The following is a 23819-nucleotide window of genomic DNA, read 5'->3' as shown; positions in this document are numbered from 1 at the left end:
CTTTATGTCATGTTTATAATTACTGCTTCTATTCTTCAAGATGTCAACAAGCAACACAAGTTTAGATCTTTCCAGAAAATACCCAAATAATCCCAGAAAATATTTTTCTAGGCAATTTCACATTTGCCCTGTAGTGGATTGTAGTGATTTTGTGATCCAACAATTGGGCTTGGGGGAACCAAAAGCAATCAGAAGGGTATGCAATCAGAAGTGCCTGGCAAGTCCTGAAAAGGGTAGAAGTGGAATTTGGGGAGCTAAAATGGCTAGGAAGGGTTTCCCATAGTAATGCACCAAAAGCTGTGGAAGGATGACTCTTTGAGTTTGGAAAAATTAATGGTGTGGTAGAGGGTGTGGTAGGTATATCAAAGCATTGAAGAGAGGGAGAGTATGTTACTGTAAGATGAATCTTTTATATAAAAGAAGACTTCAAAAAACCTCTCTAGAGGTGGTTCCTTTATTCCGGGAAAACAAAATCACATTTTCTTTCATACCATGGCTGTGCTGAGAAAGGATTCAATTTGTCTTGATGCACAGGCTGCCAGTATTTTCTCCAAGTGTGAAGGAAGGCAGCCTTTCTTCAGCAAGCTATAATCAGTGCTAAGAGCAACTAACACACATTTCAAACTTGGTGCATAAACAAGTGGTAAGCAGTAGGTAATGCCATGGAGCAATGGCACTAGCACAGTGCCACAAAAGTGTCTGGCATATGGGGAAGAAGCAGGTGAAGGAGAGAAACAAACAACTCGTGAGATTTAGAAAACCCAATTTTTGAAAATCATCATCTAGTCAAACCCTGGGTAGGGCAACTAACCATGGACTGGCATTATGTGCAAACTAGCCTTGCGTGTTCCAGGATTGAGCCCTGGCGAGCTCCACTGCTGGAGTTCAGAAGGCTTTTCTTAGCTTTTGTATTGCAATATAGTAGCTTCAGTTCCTTGAAAAAAAAGCCTACTAAAAGAAAATGCCACTGCTGAATAACACAGTTAATTCCTAGAGCATGTAGCAGCCAACAAGTGGTGAGAGAGAATACAGCAGGAATTAATTTAAGTGCTTGCTACAGCCAATTCAAATTCCACTAAAAATAGTACCAATGATTCTGAAATAGGTTTGAAAATCTTCCCTCAGAAAGAATCCCCCTCCTTCAGCCATCAACCAGTCATCTGTACAAGCTCTGTACAGAGAGAGGGGGAAATAGAGCTATTCCACCAGCACTACCGAAACATTCTTTTTCCTTCTTGTCCTTTTCTTTGAATGTTGTGTCTTTCTATTATCTTAATTTACTGATTACATATAAGTTACTGGGGGAGCCCTTTCTACTGGGAAAGGGGAAAATGCTTTCAATGAGCCAACAAAAATATATAGTTTTTGCTGTTAATTCTAGTCTTTTGGTTTTCATGTTTGTTTGTCTTCTTTAATCTGTTTTATGTAAGCCATTTTCATTGGTTTTACAAAAAAACAAGGTTTAATTATTAAATTAAACTTGATAGGTTAAGCGATAAGTTGCCCTTGTGAATGAACAATCAGGTTCCAGAGCTTTCATACAACTTCATATAGTCTCAACACTTTTCAAGTGAGGCAAGTCCATGTATAAACTAGTCCTAAAAAGTTAATATTACTGATTAAGTGGATGAGTCTAAGGACAATGGGCAGTATTAGACAATGAAATGGACAATGGACACAACAGTTGAAAAGTGTAAGACTGTGTCACATATCAAAGGAAACTGACGTTTGCTTAAAACAATGAAGTACAGGTAGAGGGACAACCATACACAACACTGGGTGGTCCCTCATTCCACAGAGGGGCTAGACTACAGAGTTGTCAGCTATGAAGTAAGAGAAAACACAGGTATGTAGGGCTATTACTTGCCTAAAAGGATTATTGCACAGTGAATGTGATATGAGGGAGATCATTGCCTCAAGATTGATGTATCTGTAGTTTTATTACTACAGGAGAGATTCCAAAAATATCCCTGTGCTAAAAAATCGACTTGCAAGCCAACACATGCTGAAGCTCAATAATAATTGATGACAAGTTTAAAAATGAAAACATTTAAAGTTTACTAACATAGAGAAACAAATAAACAAAGTATGATCCTATCTCTGAGCAGCTGGCAGTTCACCAGATATGAAAGAAAAGTCAAGGCAAGAAGGAATAAACTCAGGAAATAAAACATTCTGGGGCAAGAAGGACCAACAAGAGGGTAATGCATTTGGACAGGAACAGTTTACAGGAGAAAAAAATAGTAGATACAAGGATGAGATAGATATTGGGGGGTGGGGAGGAACACTGCTAAAGGGAAAGGTGGAATTCAACAAAATCTGAACTGAACTAGGAAAACAACAGTGAGAGGGGTGTCATTAACAGCCACAAGGCAAAGAAAAATGCACCCCAGTCTCCCCTCACTTCACTGCTATAAAAACAGAGGGATCTTAACCAGATGCAGTCAATTCTTGTAATGGGTTTAGGATAAAATCAAAACTTGTCCAATATCACACCTTAACATGGCTCAGCAGGGGGCGTTCTAAGAAGCTTGAAATAAGAGAGAATATTATTCCCTAAGAATGAACTTTGCTTTTTAAGAATGCTTCTTGATTTCAGGGATGTAAGGAAACAGTTTGAACTCATGGTTAATGGAGACCTAACAGAAACCAAATATGAAGAGATCTCTAACTGCTACATTTACCCCATTAAGCAAAATGACATTTAAATCATTCAGGGCTGACAACACTGGCCCTTGGATGAAACATACCAATCAAACAACCACCACCATTATTACTTTTCTTCTGTTTGATTGGATATTTTTACACTCTAATTAGATCTATGCTGGGATTTTGGCTTTTTGTCTTGCATTACGGTCTAGAGATAGGCTAACTAAACCTCATTTGTGAATATTTTCTGGACCGTAACAACCAATGGTGATCAAAGTAATACCATACATTCAAGCATGTTTAAAACATATGTATTCAGTGATGCCTCTGTGGTATAACCAGCCTCCTACTCTGCATTAACTTAACCGCACTGATATATATTTTTATATTTTAAACTTGACTTTATATTCTACATTGTTTGCTTATATAAAAAAGAGAGCTATCCATACATGTGTACATAGCTCACATGATCTGTTTATCAAATGGCTCACTTACATATTCCCAACATCAAAAAGAAGGCATGCCCATGCTTCCAACATTATTCTATACCATTTCCCCACCCTTTGCAAAAAGGGAGAGAGAACACCACCAAAGTGGCATCGTATCTTGGAAGATCAAATAAGGGGACATTTACACAGGAAATGATGACAGTTTCTATCTGAACCACATCTCCTGTAGCCTATCCTTTTAACAGCAGTCAGATCTGCAGCAACTGCTGAGTAAAAACAGCAAGTTCCATTCCATCCAAAGCTTAATCTACTGGTTTTGGCTTATAGTGTATTGCACAATATTCATTTCCCACCCTTTTAGTTTTCCACATTTTTTTGTGTTACAACCTGGAACAGAAATGGATTAAATTGGCATTGTTACTACCTGATGTACACAAACTGCTCAGCACTGTGAAATATTTTTGTTCTGTCAAAAAGATTAAGCAAAAACAAACTGATGCCTGTTAGTTGCGTAAGTCTTTTTGCCCTTTGCTTTGACATGCCAAAATAAGCTCTTGTACAGCCCACTGCCCCCAAGTCACATACTGAACATTGTTGAATGGAGTCTATCTGTATGCAGTTCCAGCACCACATAATCTCAGATGAAACACTCCTGTTTTTGGAAGGCCCCAGAATTTCCCAGAAAGCATATCTAAACAAACAACATAATGAAGAACAAGGAGCTATCAAAACAGCATGATAAAGTTGTGCAGCAGCACCAATCAGGGATTGATTTTTAAAAAAACCCAAAGCTATGTGTGAGAATTCCACAAAGCACCATTAAATCCATTATTACCAAATGGAAAGAATATGGATCAACCACAATTCTGCCCGCAGCAGGCCATCCACCAAAACTCAGTGAGCAGGGAGTGGGGCGGAACACAGTGGTCAAAGAAGGAACCAAGGGGCATCCACAAAGTGTCCTTCCAAGGACACCACCGCCCCCCCCTGCCCCGCCCCGGTAGCACCTTGGATGGGCTGCCCCTGATTCTCCCATTTATTTTATTTACTGTGCAGAAAAGTAAGTGCCTGTGCTTGCACTCTTTCTGAACTTTCCCATTTATGGAAATGGGGCAGCCAAGGGTAAAACCTACGGGACCCGGGGAAAGGCACTGGCCAGGGTGAATGGCTGCTCCCCAGACCTGTAGCCTTCTACCCTCTCCAGTGCCTAGCACAGGCTGCAGGCAAGTATCCCCCCCCCCACACACACACACACCTTTGCTTTGTATATTCAGATGACACAAGCCATGCAGGATTAAGCAAACTCCACAGCAAGCCATGACACTATGCTAGGTTCGGACAATATGCTAAGATGCTGTAGCTTAGCATGTTAGGCAACCCTAGTCATTAGCAGGCAGGTGTTGCAGGACAGAAGAAATTGCATATTTGCCCCCAGGGCTTGTAATGAGTCCTCAGGCACCTCCTCCCCATTCAGTCATCCCATCAGTATCTCAGGAGAATGCACACAGGAGCACTGAAGGAAACGAAGGAAGGTGATAAGGGCTCAAAAGTGCACAAGAGGCATTTTTGGGCAGCTGTCAGAAGATTCCTAGTGTTGATTCTGTCAGCCCCCTTTACCAGGACTGATAATAGCAGAGACAAGTCACACTTTCCTGCTGTTCTTCCAAGAGGGCAAGAAGAGTGTGTCTCTTGCACCTGCCTGGCTCAGCTGATGGATGTACTGGATGCATACGGAGTTGTTCTCTTGGCCTCCTCCGTGGACATAGCTTGAAACAGCATCGGTTTTCACTGTCTGTTGTTTTCTCAAGTGCAGGGAAAACTGGGCTAACAGATGGCTGCAGCCCAAAGTGCCTCTGTCATCAGAGCCTCTTGATGACAGCAGCCTCTTCTGGGGCTTTGTAGGATTTGGGGCTTCTCCTGAGCTTACGGTGTGGTCTGGATTTGGCATGGCTTGTCGGGTGGCTTCACAGTCACAAAGAAGCAACTCGGCCACGGGAACAGGAAGGATGGGTTCAGATAAGATGCCAAGCCACTGTGACTTTGCATGTCATGCAGGCCAGCCACTGAGTGGGGGCTGCAGTCATTACTGTTTCTCAGTTATTCATGAAGTTATTGCTGCAGAATACAGATGAGCAGCCCAATATAATGCTATGCAAGCAAAGCAGGAATATGAGGGAAATTAAACTTTCCACAGGAGAAGATGGAACAGAGCACAGATTTAACCATACTGCTGCCGTGACATTTTTGTTATTTCCTGGCAGTCATGTTCAAGCCTCTCCTTCATTTCTCCATTTGAAAACGGTAAGTGGTTGTGAAAGACGTTTGCCACAGGATGTTAGGTAAAAGTGTAAATTCCTGAAGGAGTTAGGCAAACTGACTTTACTGCTCTACCAATGGCAAGCCATTTTTCTGTGGAGATACCTATCTAGCCCAGGAGGATCAATTTCCAGCATCTGGATCCTCCCGTGGGCCACATATTCACAACAGTAAAGACAAAAAGAAAAAGGGGCAACAAAGAAATAGAAACCTTGGCCCTTCTGTGGCTCTGCAGTCACTTGACACTAACTTTGGGCATCAAGGAATGATGTATTTTTCTTTTCTTTGTCCCTAACTGCCCCCAAATGCTGCTGTACTAACAGCTGCAAACAAGGAGGGGGGCAGATACAGCTCATAGAGCATGTGTAGCCCATTGTTGATGTGCCCAGATTGCTACCATCCATGCAGCAGTGAGAAATATAAGGCTTGGGGGAATGCCAAATTTTAGAAAAGTACAAAAACTCTAAAAACTGCAAACTTCTGGGGAAACCCCCAAAGGGGAAAATAACCAGGCACAGCCCAATGAGCACTGAGGTGTTGTGAAAAGTGATGGAGTATCACAGAAGCCACGCCTGGCTGCCACCCTGAACAGACACACTCCAAACTGCAACACTTTATTGTGGTTCCCACTTGCCAAGAGTTTAAGCAACCAGACAATGTATTATCACATCCATACACATCTGGCTGCCAGAGCAGAAAGAAGAATATGAATGCCTCCTTCTATACATTTCAATATAAGTAAGGGTAAAGTACCACTGGGGCAAAAAATCCCAATTACAAGTACACATTGATGGGATTGCAACTAGCAGTGACAAAGCAAGAAAAGGATCTTGGGGTGATAGTGGACAGCTGGATGAAAATGACAGCATATTCATGGCCACTATGAAAAAAGTGAACTCCATGCTAGGCATAATTAGGAACAAAACTGAAAATAGAACTGCAAGGATCTTACTCCCCTTGTACAGATCCTTGGTGTGGCCACACTTAAGAGTACTGTGTTCAGCTTCACCTGAGTAAGGACATTATTAAACAGGGGACAGTACAGAGGAAGTTAACGAAAATAAGGGGCTGGAGCATTTCCCCCATGAGAAGCAGCTGCAAAAATTGGGACTGTTCAGTTTGGAGAAGAGGCAAGGAAGGGGAGACATGATAATGCATAGAATGGAAAGGGAGACATTCTTCTCTCTCTCCCATAAACACTCAAACCTGGGGCATCCTAGGAAACTGGAGAAAGATTGAGAAAAGACAAGAGCAAGCACTTTGTCACACAATGTACAGTTAAAATACGGAATTCACTGTCTCGGGAAGTACTGGTGTCTGCAAATCTTGCATCCATCCTTCTTGAGCAATCTTGCAAGCAGTTGGTTGCCACCAAGTGCATGAAATGCTGGACTAGACGGCTCTTTGGTCTGATCCCGTATGGCTTTTCTTGTTTCTCTCTCCATGGAAAACTTTTATCCGTGAACCATGCAAGGCTAAACTCACAAATAATCTAATTCAGAAATATAATTCATACAATTTTTGTCACAATCTTTACAAATGTACATGTCCAAAATATATCCTAGGCTCAATAGTCAGCAGATTAGCACAAGTAGATTAAGGTGACTGATTGTGTGTGTGTGTGGGGGGGGGGTGAGGGTTAAATCCACTGAGAAATTAAGTTCTTATACCTTTAAATACAGTTTTAAACAGAGCTTTACTTTCCCCTGCAACATTGATGCTCCTTCATAAAATTCTGCAATAACAGAGGTACTGTTGCTGACAAACTCCACATGGGAGCAGTGGGAGAGAAGCACTGCAAGATATTATTGGCAATAACTCTTCTCACAACTCTGAATGGCACCAATCTACTAAGTACAGAGGTTGCACAGACCACAATTAGCAAGAATCTTCCCATGAGACAGACCATTAGTTCACAACCTAAAGCTAGTACTATAGGATCAATGAGTTATCAAAATAGCCTTTCCCCGCCTTTGGGTAGATTTTCTCCTGCAAGTAAAATGGGTACAATTAATTATAGGCTTCTCAAGGTGCAATTCTCTTCAAGTTTAGGCAGAAAAAAGCTCTACACCTCCCAGTATGCTGGGAGATGTGGGACTTTTTGGTTTAAGCTTGCATATGATTATGCTCTTAAGCACCTTAGCCTAGGCATGTATGTATTTTAAGGAAAGAGAAAAAAGCAATAATTTAATGGTTTGCCCATCTATAAGAGATTGCACTGTTGTTACATGCCTTCAAGTCACCCCCTACTTATGGCAACCCCAGGAATGAACGCCCTCCAAAATGCCCTGCTCTGCTTAGCTCTCATAAACCCAGCACATCAGCTAGCTGCACGTTCCTCTGCAGTAATGTAACGTATTTCCTTCCTGTTTGCCCTTCTGCAACAAGTGCATTGCTCAAGCACTACCGTGGCTGTGCCAGAAGTATTAGTTGCTATTGAGCAACGTTACATTCTTAAGCTGGTAGAACACTACAAGCTAACGTAATGAAATGAGCAGTAAGAATCCCAATTCATTAAAGCAATGAAATAGCTGGTGTTATCAACACCATCGCCACTGAATTATACAGATCATTTCTCAAATTTCTGATGGCATTTTTTCTGATTTAAAATTGAACACATACTTGATGTTTGCATCTGAAAAGTTTGATCCTCAAGGGATTGACAGTTTATGATTCTGCATAAATCACTTGTATGCATGACTTACATCCTGGTTTCCCTCCAGAGAATCCAAGACACAGTATAAATGGATTTTATCCTCTCAAAACACCTATCCAGTTGCTTGGGTGAAATGTAGTCACAGGACCAATTAGGGATTTGAGCTGGGTTATCATAATACTATAACCAATCCTTCCCCAACCAGGTGCTCTCCAGATGTTTTGAACTACAGCTCCTATCATGCCCAGCCAACAGGACCACCTGCCTCCTATGTGACTGAGAGTTCTGCAGTTATTCATGCAGAAACTTTTTGGACAGAATCCAAGGACAGGCAATACTGCACTGTCTTCACATCTGGAACCACTAATTTTTTCCCTTCATCCATGATTCAGAGAAATAATAGTGCTACTGCCCCCCTCCCCTGTGGAAGCTGATTATAAGGAAGGCAACCAAACACCACCTTTAGGAGGAAGAAAAGACAGCAAATGGAGGTAAAATATTATATAGCACTCCTCAGAGACACTGTCCTTCAGAAGTGCCTCCTCACTGGGAGGATGCCAAATGAAGAACCAGTAACATCAATTACATGAACAACCTTCGGGGTACTCAATGATGTAAGAGAGTGGCCTGGTTCAGACACCCATTACAGATTACAAAAACAATGGTGCTTATATCACCCCTCCCACTGTATACCAGCATTTGTATTAAGATCAAGGCTTGGGAACCTGGTTTGTTTTTCTGGTTTGTTAACATTAAACCAATGTTACCTGCTTGGCCATACTGAAGAACTCTGATCTAACAGGAACCAGGATCTTCAAATGGAAGCCAGCATCTGATGGGATGGGTAACAGACAAATATTTGACCCTGATATTCAGTCCCAGCTTCACGGCCATAATCTGAAGTGAGCCAGCGGCTGCACTGGGCTACAGTGAAAAATTCTGGTTTATTGTTTCAGGAGTAACCAATACAAGCCTTAGGTGTATGTGTTCTCCCATCCCTGCTCTTTCTCTGACACTGCTCTAATGAGGAGGTCAAACAAATTTCCTTAATTTTAGACTAACCATAGTCTAGTTTATTATCCAAATACTACACGGTGGCTATTCTTAACTGACTTACAAGTTTGCTTTACCAAGGTTTGAATTTGGCAGCTTTTAGCAAACCAGATTTGGATGCAGTAACAAACAATATTCAACCAAAAATAGAAGCAAAAGCTTCTGATACTCTCCTTTTGGTCATGTCAGCAGAAAGGAAAGGGAGAAAACACATGACTTGAGGCTCACCATCCCATCCTGTGGTGACGCACCATCATTTATCACTACATCTGAACACAGCCAAAAAGCACCTGTTATACTTAATGCACTACAGATATACAGAAGTCTCTAAACTCAAAAGTTGATGTGCAGCCAGGGCTTGGAGAGAAGCAAGCACCAGCCGTCTCTGCTGCCGCCCTGCCTCACACAGTGCGTTCAGCCCTCTAGACGAGGCATTGGGAGGGGGAGGGAAGAAGGGCTGAGTGCCAGCAGGAAATGGTGGAAGCTATCAGGCTCGCCCTCCTCCCCTCCTTGCTCCTTGGCATGTCTCTTTTCTTTCTCTCGGAGACCTGGTTGCGTTCTTGGAGAGACAGCTGATGTGGTTCTTTCAATGTCAGCTGCAAGTAGGGTAGAAAGCAGGGTCAACCTTCAGTCCCCACTCCAAGGTTGCAGGACCTTGGAGCTGGGGCGCCAGATAATAAAGAGAGCTCTAGATGACCTTGGGAGGCCCCAGGACTGAAACTTAAGTGTTGGCAAGAGAGTTGATTTATGTTAACAGTTGATACATCTTTTTCTACGCTATATACAAAATCATCCTGCTGTGTGATTCTATTGAGCCTTTTATGGCCAAGACAGGCTATCTCCTTTTCGGCATAGGGGGAGGAACACATTGGCAACTACTGTCTATTAAAGAAATATGGAAAGTACATTCTGAAATCTGGAAATAGCTAAATATGTAGATATTAATAGCCTGACTTGAGAATTGAAGAATGTTACTTATGTGAAACTTTAAGAGGTCAGTTAAGCAAAAACCATAGTTTTAACATTTATTTATTTAATGCAATAAAGAATAATATTTGCAAAATATTTGCAGCACCATGTTCTAGTAGCTGTATACTTTCAAGTCACAGCATTATATATAATCAATAATTTCAATTCCAGCTGATAATTAGGCTATTTAAAACCCAATTAAATCCCATTTAACTCACTACTGCAGTTTATGCTTACATCCGAATGAGTCTTTTTTATTTAGTTCAAAGTACTTTTTCAAAACAATTTCTAAGTGTGATATATTGCAACATCTTCTGCTGATGCATGCATATTAATTGGTTAAATAATTATATAAATTAATATATGGGTTTATCAAGGGTTTGCCTCTACCCCTGATAACCCACAATCTCTGGCCATATAGCCGGCATGCTTTGGACACCACAATATCTATCTCCCATGGAAAGTCCTTCAGAATTTAGGAATTTCTGCAAGTCCTTCTACACACATGTAAGGACACTAAGTAAAATTATTTTCAAAATTTCAGAAAATGCCCAGAATTTTCCAGGAGCAGAGGCTGGTTGTTTCTTCAGAAAAGTATTTCTCCATGCCTTGCCAAGTAAATGGCCATACTTTTTGATAGACTGCTTAAATATTCTGATTTTGCACAATTATATAGACTGATATTTGGAACACATAACATACTGTCTCAGATTCAAAAGGACCCACTACACCGATAATTCTTTTATGCAGAAAATCAGACTTTCACTTATTATGTTTATACAAAATTATGTTGTGAACCTGGCATGCCTGTTACTTTAGAAAAAAAGCATCCTACTCCTCACAGGTGTGCCCAGGTCTCATTTGGAAATATGAAAGAAAGGAGGTATTATGAACTTCCCCCATGGTGTGTTGCCCATTAAAGTGACCCCAAAGATTTTATTTGTCCACAAATAGTGTAATCTTTAATATAGTGTGTGGTATGTTCAGAAATCCTTTAAAGCCACATTTTAAGACACTTCAGTGGTTTGGATCTAAAGGTGGTGCTGTGTGAGTGCAGAAATAAGATAAGGTCTCTGATTCCAATCCCGCTGCATTGTTGAATTTCAATGGCAAATCACCACATTTTTCTGTTGTGTTAGTAAATGACGGTTATCCTGTGCAATTATTGGTTTATGCTAGTGCAATTTCATCAGTACCAGTACTGAGACACCAGTGTAAACTACTTTGTAACACCATTAATATTCTCTGTAGTACATGTTAACCTTGGGCGCCTGTTGGTCTGAACTGGATTGGTCTGAACCCATGTTAAAGTAATGCGATACGTAAATGTGTGTAAAGCTGGTGGAAGGAATTTACCCTCCGCAAGACCTTAAGTACCCCCAGTGGTTGCTACAGTAAAGCAGAGGTTGGTTGGATGTGTTCTGAGCACTGGCCCTAGGATGACATTCATTCCTGCATGCCTGTTTACATCCAAAACAGACTACTGTACTATGCTGTACATCATGGATCCTCAAACTACAGCCTACGGGCCAGATCTGCCATGCCTACTTATCCAGCGTCAGAGGTTTTGGATTCCCCACGTCTGTGCCCACCGCGGCCACAGCCTGCCTCACCGCGAGCGTGTCTGCTTGCCACCGCCTCTCCACTCAGGTGGCGAGGCGGTGGCTTGCTTGCTCGGAGATGGTTTTGGACTCGTTCGGAGATCTCCGAGGGAGAGAGCCGCTGGCCTCAATGCACGCACACCCACTCGCTCTGAGATGGTTTTGGACTCACTGAATGATCTCCAAGCGAGCAAGCCACTGCTGCGCCTGCCCGCCACTGCCTCACCGGCCTGCGTCCACAGGCACTCCTGCCACACCGGCCCATGCCCATGCCCGTTGGCACCGCCCTTCAACTGGCACCCTGTTGAAAAAGTTTGAGGACTCCTGCTCTACATGGTTCTGTCCTTGAAGATGGTCCCAGAACTTCAGGTTATATAGAATGCTACTGCTTCTGGAAGCTAAGAAATTGGTGGGAATACTGCTTTATTTCCAAGCAAAAAGCTGTCGGTTCATACCCGGCTATCTGTGTTATATCTGTGTTAACCTGCCCAGATTTTAATATGAGCTGCAGAAGCTCTGCCTACAGGCACATCATTAAGTACTATCATGTTCACAGGCACATGAGGCAGGTTCTTTTCAATGGAACTCCCTTACCCAGGATGTACATTTGGCTCCCCCTTCGTTTTCAAATGGAACATAAAGATTGGGTAGCTCCTAATAGCTTTTAATGAATAGTTGGTCTATCTATATTGTTAACCTGCAGTTTTGACTGCATCATTGTTCTTTATTACAGTATGTTGTTTGCTTGTGGTAGGTTGCTGATTTAGAATTTTTATGCTGCTTTTTTAATGTTAATTGTATTTTAGATTTTAAATCACCTTATAATTACTTGAAAGCCCTTGAAAGAGCTTTTTACCCTGAAAGGCATGTAGATATTTAAATAACAATGTATGATTGTATTCTTTCTGTCTCTGTAAATAAGCTTTGGGCCACATGGACTCTGGAAAAAGAACATAAACATGTTTATGCAGCCTTCCATAACGCAGTGTTCTCCAGATGTTTTAGACTAGAACTCCCAGCATTCCTGATTATTGGTCCTGCTGGCTGGGACTGATGGAAGCTGAAGTCTAAAACATCTGGAGGGCACCAGGCTGGGGAAGACTGTAAACAAAACTACTTAAACAGAAAACCTCTCAAATCAATGAAAAAAGATTTATGAAAAGTCCTGCTAGAACATGGATCAGGCTGAGACCTATCACTGTGAGAGCCAGTGTGGTGTGGCGGTTAAGAGCATGGGACTGGGACTCAGATGATCTGGGTTCTAGTTCCCGCTCAGTCATGGAGCCAACTGGGTGACTTTGGGCCAGTCACAGACTCTCAGCCCAACCTACCTCACAGGGTTGTTGCTGTGGGGATAAGATGGAGGAGGAGATGTAAGCTGCCTTGAGCCCTTTGTAGGAAAAGGCAGGATATAATAAATAAATAAATAAATAAAATAATCCAAGATACAACTTCCCAAAATCTCCAGTCAGACGCCTGATTAGAGAAGTAGGGGAAATGGCTTAGTTCTAATTGCATAATGAATTTTAGATACTGTTATTGTAATTTTAGTAAAATTGGTTGTCTGTCTCACCTGGACATGTTTTTTGAATGATCTTGGTTAAATCTTTTCAATTTGTTATATTTTAATAATGGTTTTGATGTTGTGGTCTAGTTGTAATTTTAATGCTGTATGTTGCCTAGAAAGTCTATCTGAACTACTTGATTTTAAGTATATACATAAATAAATTTATTTTATTTATTTTATTTGGAACATTTATATGCCGCCCCCTTCGCAAAAAGCCTCGGGGTGGCTTCCAAAACAAATAAACAATCATACAATTACCTTAAAAATCTGGAAACATCTCAGCACAGATATAACATCAATAAATACAATCAACAATTAAAATAACGTTTAAATAAAAAGGTCTTGGCCTGGAGCCAAAAAACAAATAACGATGGCGCCAGGCGGACCTCTCTGGGGAGCGCATTCCATAGGTGGGGCGCCACTGCAGAGAAGGCCCTCCTCCGGGTACTCACTCTCCTAATATCTTTCACGGAGGGTTCCCGGAGAAGGGCCTCTGCTGCCGATCTCAAGGGGCGGGAGGGCATACATGGACGCAAGTGCTTAAATGCACATATTTAAGGTGAAAGAAAAACGCCTCAGTAATAGGCCTGGAAAACCTGGGCAATTGGTACTTGCTAAATATATCCTTCGTCTAAACACTAACACATTTCAGTATCGATCCAATTAAGTCATACAACACATCTTACATTCAGTCACTATTGCTCAGTTTAGTTAATACCATCAGAACTCCCACCTCAGTCTGTATGTAGATTATTATCATTCATATCTGCCCTTTTAAATGATTCATCCAAATTGTTTCACAAATGGAAAAAGTAGTCAATGAGTAGTTTCAATTGTAGAAAACTGATCAGGATAATTAATTTGGTTGAATTTATTTTTTCTACATCACAGACATCACTGTACAACTATCAGACAAGTATCAGTTCCAAATTAACTAGACAATTATTCTAATTAGATGGCAGTTTTCACATCCCCTTTCCTGTCATAAGTCTTTGACAGTGCAATATATAACAAAATATTGAGCTTATATTTAGTTGGTTGGGCTATGTGCTTGTCTGAGGCAGAGACTTCTATAAATAGTGCTTGGACTAAAGTTTAATGCAAAATTTAAGAAAAACACATTTGTATTGATCCAGAAGACAGGACATTGTGGTTAACAAATCAATTACAAGGCTCTAGTTTAACTGTTCTTTGGCAACAGCATTACTTTGCATTGGTTGTTAAAAGACCACAATGTGAGAAATCATCATTTTGAAATTACAGAACACAATGTGGGGGAAAAGAACACCTGGAAAGTTATTGAGGAATTAAATCATTCCTCATTACATGGGTTGCTAATTAAAATAATTAAAAAATTAAGAACCTACTTTTCTTAAGTTGCAGTGCATTTTGCAGTTAATTTAGGGATTTTAATTTTAAAAATTTGAATCCTGTTTGTTTCAAAAACCTTCCAAGACCATTTGAATGCAACATAGAATATAGCCAAATTGAAATTAGATTTGAACACATACTCCTGTACATTGCAGTCAAACAGTCAAAACAGGATCTGGGGTGGCAGCAACAATTAACCAAAGGCCTTTCTAGACAGAAAGACTAGCCTACAAGCATGAACCATGTAGGCCTGATGTGTCTTTTTAGGAGAGAGCGGTAGAAAAACACTACTGCTTCTATCTACCTGCTTAAAGCTTCAGTCCCATACAGGTTTACTTGAAAATAAAATTTGTGAGCCGCCCCAAGGCTTCAGCGAATGGGGTGGCATAGAAATTTTCTAAATAAATAAATAAGCCCCAGAGGACCCCTTTTTGAGTTCATACACATGAGGTTGCTTTGTAACTTACAGCTTTCAGAAAACAGCTTCCCTTAGGATCCCAACAACCACTGGGGAATATATGGGATATCATCAGGCCCCAAAAAATGATACTGTGTTGTAAAGTCATGCAGAAATCCAATCAGTAAAATTAATTTTCCATTAAAATGGGATCTCTGGATATACTGTAGCATAATTAATATATACTTGGATATTATCATTATTTTCCATTTTCTAAATTCTATTTTCATCTCAGGATATTAGCTATAAATACAACTACCACCTCCCTATACTAATGAAATATCCTAAAATTGATTTATCAAAAATATAAAATGCAACCATAAGCCTAGGAGCAATATAAATAGGATTCATGGTGGTGCCAACTTGTATTGCTATTATTTTCCCTTCATTGCCCCTTAAAAAAAGGAAACAAAACTACTCGGGGATAGACAAGCAGGTAATGTGGTCCTAGGGCTGCAAATGGCTCTTGGTAAGGATGTGCAAGAGATCCATTTTGGGAGTGAGCTCAGCTCCCCAGACTGCAGACTGCTTTCACGTGGCCATGATTCTGCGTTTCTGGTAAGCACATCCAGCGTTGGTGTGACAGTCGCCAGGAATCAAGCCCTGCACGGATGCTGCGCAAGGTCCATGCCAAGTGCAGCAGCCCTCGCTTGGACTGCTGCATGTGACCCGGAAGACAGTTTCTGGCTCAGTAACCTTCATACCACAGGATCTCCCAGACTTCCTCCCAACTCAGCTTGCTTTCAAAGGCAGGCCAAGCACAAGAGGAAGTCCGCAAATGGATTCCACAGAGCTTTGGATTCCATCCCTAGCTCTTGGCCTAATGTCATGCAGCCCTTGACCAAATTTCACGTTGTAACACTATGAAAGAATGGTTCAATTTGGCATGGATTTTCTTTTTAACCTGGAAGGTGTTAGGAAGTAGCTGAGGGCAGCCCCCACGGCTTCTGGTCCTCCATTTTCACCTTTCCTTTTCTCTTCCTCTGTCTCTCTTCAATTTATTAATCTTCATTATTTACTATTATTATTATGAATTATGATTCTGTCGCCATTGCCATCATTTTTCAGAGTTGGTGAACTGTACTCCCCAGGCTCACACTTCCAAACATACCTCCTAGCTTAAGTCAAACCAAGCCTTTGCCACAGAGTTTATTCAGGCCAGAAGCAATCTGTGTTGCCTTCAGCTACCTTTCTGGGCTTCTCCCAGAAAGCACACCCCACCAGGGCCAAATCCAGTAGTTCTTCCATAGTGTTACATACACAGTTCAGACTTCTGGCAAGAGAGCTCTGACCCTTCTTCGGCAGCCTGCTAGGAGAAAGAAAAGAGGTGACTCATCCACTTGTCTATGCTCCTCCCCAGGCACCCACCAATATGCCCCACCCACCCCAAGACGCAGGGCCCCATATTATCCACAAAGGCCCTTGACAAGGAAAAATGTTGCTATCTCTCCACCATGGAAAATTCTGCTGTGTTACAGAAAAGAGAAAGCCTGTAGTAGCCCAAGATGTCAACATTGGTGCAATTTCCCTTTCACAAAGAACACAGAGGCATTCTGGATCTATTATATTAAACAACTGAATATGCATGTCAAATTAAGGCTATTTAAAACAGAATTTTCTTTAAGCTTTGTGTCCTGTCATGGCATGCACACTGCTTACTCATCTGAATATACAAAAGGGTTGGAGGGAACATGCTGCCAGAGGAACGCTGTACCCAGGAGTTACCACAGGAGAAAGGTTTAGAACAGCTTATACTTATTCATTGGCTTTGGATCCACATTTATCCTCTTATTTGACAGGGAAAATGTAGAATGCGGAAGCTCAAAACATCACAATTACTCATTAGGTCAGTGTATTTGTTAAATTATCCTGCTATATTCAGTGGGTTTCATTTAGTCAAGCCATAGTTTTCTGTGCATCAGAAACTCAACTTAGACATTAAAAACGTTCATACTTTGGGGATGCAAGATAAACTGTGGGAATGAAGCAGCTTTCTTTAATTTTAAAAATGTCCTGTTTTGCTACTGAACTGGTCTAGTTTATACCAGTTTTTATTCAACAGAAGTTTATCTTGCTTCTTAGAATGTCAGGAAATTCCCGTCTTTTAAATATACCCACATTTTCTAAGGCATTTTCCCCTCCCCTCCTTCCTACTTTTAGGTCAAATGGGCTTTTGTATTAAATTTCAGAAAGCCATTTCTCCCCTTTCTCCAACAGGCAGCCCCCTCCCAAATTTACACTGATAAATAATTGGGTTCTCTAGGAGTATTTCCAGCTCTTCCACATGTTCTCCACACTCTGAAAGTAAATGAAATAATTTTCTACTTTCACAAGCTTTGTTTCAGTACCAATTGAAACACATCTCTCTTAGGCAGTGTGTTCTCACATGGGGGGAAAGCTTCTTCCTAAAAATAACGATCTTTCAGTTCTCTGAATTACACAACTTCCTTTTGCAAAAGGAACAGTGTATCTACATTTTTAAACACTATCTTCCCCTTTCAAGCCACCATTGTTGGCAGATATGCCCCCAGCATATAAGTATCAATACTGTTCACAATACTTCGCTACCATTGCATGAAGACAAACATCCTTCTTGTCAAAGCTTTCGCTGCTGGATTTTCAGTGAAATATGAACAGCAGACTTCAGATGCCTTTGCTTTCTCCCCTCCCCTAGAAACAGTTCAGTGCTACACTGAGCACAAACCAGTATTCATCATCTCGTGCTGCTGCCAGAAACAGTTCTGAAGGAGAGACTTGTTTGCCTATAAAGCAAAACCTTCTAAAAATGTTAGAAGTCATACCTTCCTTAGATTCATCTGCTTCAGAGCTCATGGTATCAGTCAAAATCTCTGGAGATTACAGATGACGTGCGTGTCTGAGAAGCAGCAAAGTCAACTTCTCAAAAGAAAAAGGGGGTTGGGATTAAGAGAGAAAAAGTTCTGTGCAGTCAACGAATCGTAACTCGGCTGCACTAAAAGATTCCGCCTCTTTCTGAATGGCATCTGAGCAGCTGTCTGAAAAAGCACCTTTACAGACACCCATTTTCTTTGGTAGAAAGTGCAGTTTGTCTGTTTTGTTCTAATTTGGTTTCTGGAAAGGTGGATTTTTACTTGTGAGAGCATGTGCAGCTGCATGCACATGGATGAAAGAGAGAGAAAAGCAGTTAAACAAAGCAGCAGTAGAATCACCCAGGTTTTAATATCCTATTAAGAAGCTGAGAGGCAGCTATGGACCTCTAACCTCCACATGTAATATATTTGAATTCTAAAACAGCCTTTGCAACTATCAGGAATTAACTGAATGATGCATGGGAGGAGACTGCTTTGCAGAGAAAGTGGTGAGATTAAAAAAAAAAGATCCAAGGAGGAGAAGGCCAGATTGCTTTGTTAGAACTGTTTCTTTCTTCCCTTTTTATTTCAAAATTGAGGTAATGGCTAAACAAGACTATCAAAAGAAGCAATTTCACCAGGTATTGTAAAGAAATAGTTTTTTCTTCACTCCCATGACCTGTACATTGCAAATCTTTAGTGCCTGAGTGCTCTAGAGGTTAAACCTAAGCTATACATCAAGCCAGCCAAGCTGGAAAGGCACAGGTCTGCAGCTGGATGGGGACCACATGTGGAAGTGGGGGGGGGGGGTCTCAGGGGCCTTATAGGCCCCTTGCAACTCTTTTCTTCCTAAGCCTTTGGCTTTCTTTCAGACAAATGTCACACTAAACCAAGGTTTTGAGATAAGCACAGTTAAGAACCAAACCATTGTTATTTGGTAACATCCAAACTGGATTTGTTACATTAAAATACATGAGTGGTCTCTAAAATGTTTAGGAATTTTAGATGGTTCAGAATACTTCAAGGTGCAAAATCTGGAAAGCCCTTAAATATTTATTTATTTATTTATATTTATAGACCATCTATAATTGCTGAGGCCTTCCTAGGCAGCTTACAATACAAAACATACTAACAGAGTAAATAGGCACTGAAAGATATGGTTTCTGAGCTCACTTCAGAATTCTGGTTTTACACAATACAATTCAGGGATCAGATACAATTTAAGCTGCTTGTTACTTGGTCTTCATAAGGTGTTGCACCTTCAAAAGTTAGGAAACTCCCCCTCCCCGCAAAGATCTGCTTAGCAGTATGTTGTCTTCTTTTAGATTCCAGGTAAAGAGAAATGTTATTTCCCTGGGAATCTGATGAGTAAACTGAGTTTTACTACTTTTCTGTCATGTTTATTTTTTAGTATCACTCTATGCTTGCAGAATTGTTGACTTGCTTTTAAAATTAAAATGTGAGCTTCCTTAAACATTTTAATGGAATGATGGGGTTAATATTTTAATTATAAACCTTAAAATGAATGCAAATATATCCCCCACACAGTCTGCACTTGATTATGAGGTAACCTGCCCAGTGAATCTGCATGCTCCCAGTCTGAGCTGAAAATGCCAGCTGATTGGGAAAGCTACAGCTGCTGAACAAATGTTTTAAAATGTCAGCACAGAGTGAGTGCCTTGGCTCTTTTCACCCTCCTTTAACTTTTCCACATTTTGTTGTGCTACACCCTGGATTTAAAATGAAATAGATTTAATTGACACTCTTACCATCTGATGTTCAAAAAGAACACACAATACTGTGAAGGTGAAAATGTGGTTATTGTGGCACAAAGGTTAAACAAGCTGTGCATGCAATGGGACTTGCCTTCTATGGTTATTTAAGAATCAACATGCTCCAAAGTAAACAATAGGTACCTCAGAATGTATCAAAGATGAACACTGAACATGACTACAAAACTTTTGTTTCTCAATGAACTCATAGGTGTTAGAACTTTCCTTAGATACTGTTCTTCTCTTATCAGCCTGCCAGAAATTCTGATAAACATGAGTTTGCTGCCTACTCAGTGATGCTTAACGCTGACCCTATTGAAAGCTATTAACCCTCTGTTGGACTTGATGCAGTTACTGCTGGATGTTGGAGGTACTTGTTCCGCTGAGCCAATAGAGCAGAATTCTTGCTTAAGTTAAACCCTAGCAAGAAGAACTAGTTGATAACATCTATCTAGTTTAAGATTGTAGTTAAAGGGTTTGATCCTCTTCTGTAATGTGGATATTCCCTAGGTATGTACATAAAGAATGACTTCCACTTTCACAACAGGACTTCTTCAAATTCTCCATTCTGCTGGATCTCCCCCCCCCCCCCAAGTCTGCGGTGGAAGAAACACAGACATATAGAAACAGAGTAAGTCAGAAGGGTCTCCTGGGCCATCTAGTCTGACCCTCAGCTCCAGCCAGCTCCACTCATGACATGCCTACCATGTGCATGTCTAGCCTATCCTTGAACACCCTCACTGATGGGGCCTCAACCACCTCCCATGGAAGCCCATTCCATACCCCAGGGGTCCTAACTACCAGGAAGTACTTCCTGGCATCCACCCTAAATCTTGGTTCCCTGAGCTTTGCTCCATTGGAGTGTATCCTGTCTTCCACTGCAGAGAAAAAAAGGTCATGTCCCACATTTGCGTGGTGAGAGGAGAACTTCCAACCCTCTGGAGAAGAACTGGGGAGCATGTGAGGAGAAGGAGTTCTAATGTTAAACACTTCCCATCCACTAGTGGAACAGCACATCATGGGATATAAGCCACTGGCCAAGTTTAGGCAATCTCAAGGGGAAAACCTTCCCCACCCCCACCTCCTGCATGCTAGTCATGCACAACAGTCCTGCTGCACAACTGTCCTCGTGCTATGCAATTGTCCTAATTACCCTTGTGAAGTATGACTTGCTATGTTGCCTGAATCCAGTGAGCTGTGCAGTGGAAACAGATCTGAAACTGCCCCAGCCCCCAGCCAATGGATTCTCATGAAAAAGCAAGCAGCACTTTTTCCTAAGTGAAGGGAACACGAAATGTCACGAGTAATGCAAGTATCTGAAAATAGGTCAGCAAACTTGGCTGTTAAAACATGGGAGACCTCTAGGTCAGGGTGGCATCCTCAGAAGTACTCTGGCTACTTCAAGGGCGTGCGCTCACGCAATCACTTTCATAAAACTTTAACCACACACACACTAGTTCTACACCTCTCCTGTGAAATATTCCTGTACTAACATGGCAACATCTGGCTGAAATTAGATAAAACCTGTTAATGTTCAATTTTGATACAGTTCTTCCCCCAGTCTCAAAATTAAGAATACTCTGTGTCTGGATTTCATCTTTAGAAAACACAGTTTTATCAATGTATCACTAGGTGGCATTGCATTGCTAATAAACCACTTCAAATTACCCTGAAAAACATTTGCTTTGTTGGGACACAAACACAGAAGTATTAATACCTTATTAAAAATCAGTTGTAGTAAGAGATTTTACCCCAATGAAAATCATTTCAATACAGTGAAGTTTCCCTACATATCCAAAAGTATTTTCTTGATAATCACAAACTTTATATAATTCGGTATGCCTTCACACTTTTCATCATATTGACTAAAAATTTTTCAAGAAGGCTAATCATGCAGGCAATTAAGAGAAAGTCAGATCTCATTAAAATAATAAGGCTACCAATGAACTCCGAAGCTGCCAGAACCAGAGGCTTCCTTATAGCTTGAAAACTGTTTGAAACACTTTATTATGTATACTTTCATCTCAGAATTGCCACACCCTACCCTAAAAGGCTTGCTTCAGATTTGCTGAAAGCCAAAGTTAAACTGTTTCACTGCTTACTAACAAACTATTTGGTAGCTATTATATCTGATCTAGGAATCCACATCTTTCTTGATCAAACCAGACTATTCTAATCTACATGTAACAAAACTTACTCGCAGTGCAAAATCGGGCAACAGAAACCTCAGCAGTAAAGGCAATACGTATTTAGTCGACAAAGGAAATAAAAGGGTGCCACTTGTTTTTCCAGTTGTTTGGCTTCACAACTCCTAGAATGAACAACGACTTTACAGTTGTTATTTTAAATAGGGCCTAAACTTTAGCTTTGGAAGGGAATAATAATGCTTCCTAAATAAAATTTAGAGGAACCAAACCTTTATCCAAATGCAGCCCTAGCTTGCTTGCTTGCTTGCTTGCTTGCTTGCTTGCTTGCTTTATTTATTTATTAAAACATTTCTATGCCGCCCCATTCGCCGAAGCCTCGGGGCAGCTCACAACATTAAGTTAAAATGTTTGAAAATACAAACATTAAGTTAAAATACAAAAAATAACAATATAAAATAGGTCGCCCTGGCCAGATAAAATCAAATAATATTAACAATTAAAATGACGCTTAAATAAAAAGGTCTTCGCCTGGCGCATTAGGGGTTGACAAGGCTGCTACGGCAGCCCATGGGTTCTGGGTGGCTTGTTACCCACTGGATTTGCATGGCCCAGCAAGCTGCCCCGCCAGGAGAAATGAAGCTAATCCTCCCGGCATTTGACCGGCACATGCAGGATGGTTAACAAGTAGCTGTGCCTTATTAAGCAGCAGGCAATCATGTCAGCCCTGTCATTATGCAATCTACTTTCTGGCTCAACTCTCTTGTGAAAGAAGAAATGCTGTTAACTCCCAAGGTAAGAGTTACTTCTGGATCATATATAGAAAACTGGCAAATCTAAACAACAATACATTAATATTTCAATCCACATATTCTAACTAAAAAGACAATCGGCACCTATTTAATTAGCTGGAAGACACAAAGCCACCTGGAATTTATCAGGTTACAGTAAAAGACAGAAACAAAGTAAAAGGAAGAATAAACATATTGGCAGTTCCCATTAAAAGAATATGTCACTATATAAAGACATGCAGTGTAACCATGGCTAAGGGGCCACTACATGGTCAGGTAACACCCAATTCTGACAAAAACAGAATAAAACCCAAAATGGCAAAACTGTGTTTTTCCCGTGCTGTGCAATGAAAGGAACAGAGCCTTGGATTTCCAGATCTCAACTTTGGTACCAGAATTGAAGTGAATGGCTCTAAATCTGACCAAGCATAGCCAGGTGTCATTTCCCTGACCAACACTGGAAGCATGTCACTCCTGGAAATAGTATCAAAGAGTGTGCTAAAGACTCTTAGGATATGAGGAAGACAGACAGACTAAGTGTATAGCAGTAGCAACTTGCTTTTTAAGCTCCTTTAATGTTTCAATAATCTTTCTTTAAAAGTTTCTCAAGTTATAGAGAATCTGTCACTCAAAAGCCTGACAGAAATTGTTCATCTTGGCAGTTAAATATACACCTTAAGTGGGTCCAGTTGCTTTTTGTTAAAGGTGGCCAAGCATTTTCCTGACTGAACTTTCAGAAAAGTAAATGGCTGACACAGACAATACAGCCATATATCCAGCTGTATTCTGGAGTTCATATTATTACAAAACAGTGAGTAGCTCTAGAGTGTTATATTTTGTCCACTGATGCAAACACACAAGTACATACCCATCTTGCAATATCATTCATGAAGATGAATCAGGAGGGTTTACTTCCCATGAGCTTAATTCAAGAGAAGCAGTAGTAGCTGATCACAGAAAATGCAGGCATACTAAGAGTCACTGTATTTGTATATATTTCCATCGAAGTAGTACCCCACAGCTACTTTTACAATTTTGTTCTAATGGATCAACATAGCTACCTGGAACTTTTGTCAATTTACAAGATACTTTAGAACATTTATTTTCTGTCAATGGTGAGTAACCCTTCAAGAATAAGGCTTATTACTGTTAACACTGTACATCGCTAAACTGTATTCCACCCATGGTTAGGGGAT

At 40.8% G+C, this 23819-nt stretch overlaps 1 protein-coding gene across 4 annotated transcripts in view; it reads right to left on the bottom strand.

The window, feature by feature from the left end:
• TNFAIP8 (TNF alpha induced protein 8) overlaps positions 1–23819 on the bottom strand; it is a 39458-nt gene that overhangs the window by 5780 nt on the left and 9859 nt on the right. Inside the window, exons 1-2 of one of the 4 annotated variants that reach the window (XM_044446392.1) lie at positions 17890–17963; positions 16349–16397 (exon numbers count right to left, since the gene is read on the bottom strand). The exons of 1 other annotated variant lie outside the window; for it this stretch is intronic. In XM_044446392.1, the coding sequence (XP_044302327.1) occupies positions 16349–16397; positions 17890–17904 (64 nt within the window). In that variant the 5' untranslated portion in view covers positions 17905–17963. Of the gene's footprint in view, positions 1–16348; positions 16398–17889; positions 17989–23819 lie in introns of those variants that run through there. 2 more of the 4 variants (XM_044446393.1, XM_044446395.1) reach the window with 2 other exon arrangements.

Source organism: Varanus komodoensis, unplaced genomic scaffold (assembly GCF_004798865.1).
Source record: "Varanus komodoensis strain SLA01 unplaced genomic scaffold, ASM479886v1 scaffold5, whole genome shotgun sequence".
In the NCBI taxonomy this organism is placed as follows: domain Eukaryota; kingdom Metazoa; phylum Chordata; class Lepidosauria; order Squamata; family Varanidae; genus Varanus; species Varanus komodoensis.
The sequence above is the reverse complement of the archived record's forward strand: the minus strand, read 5'-3'. Positions and strand labels throughout refer to the sequence as shown.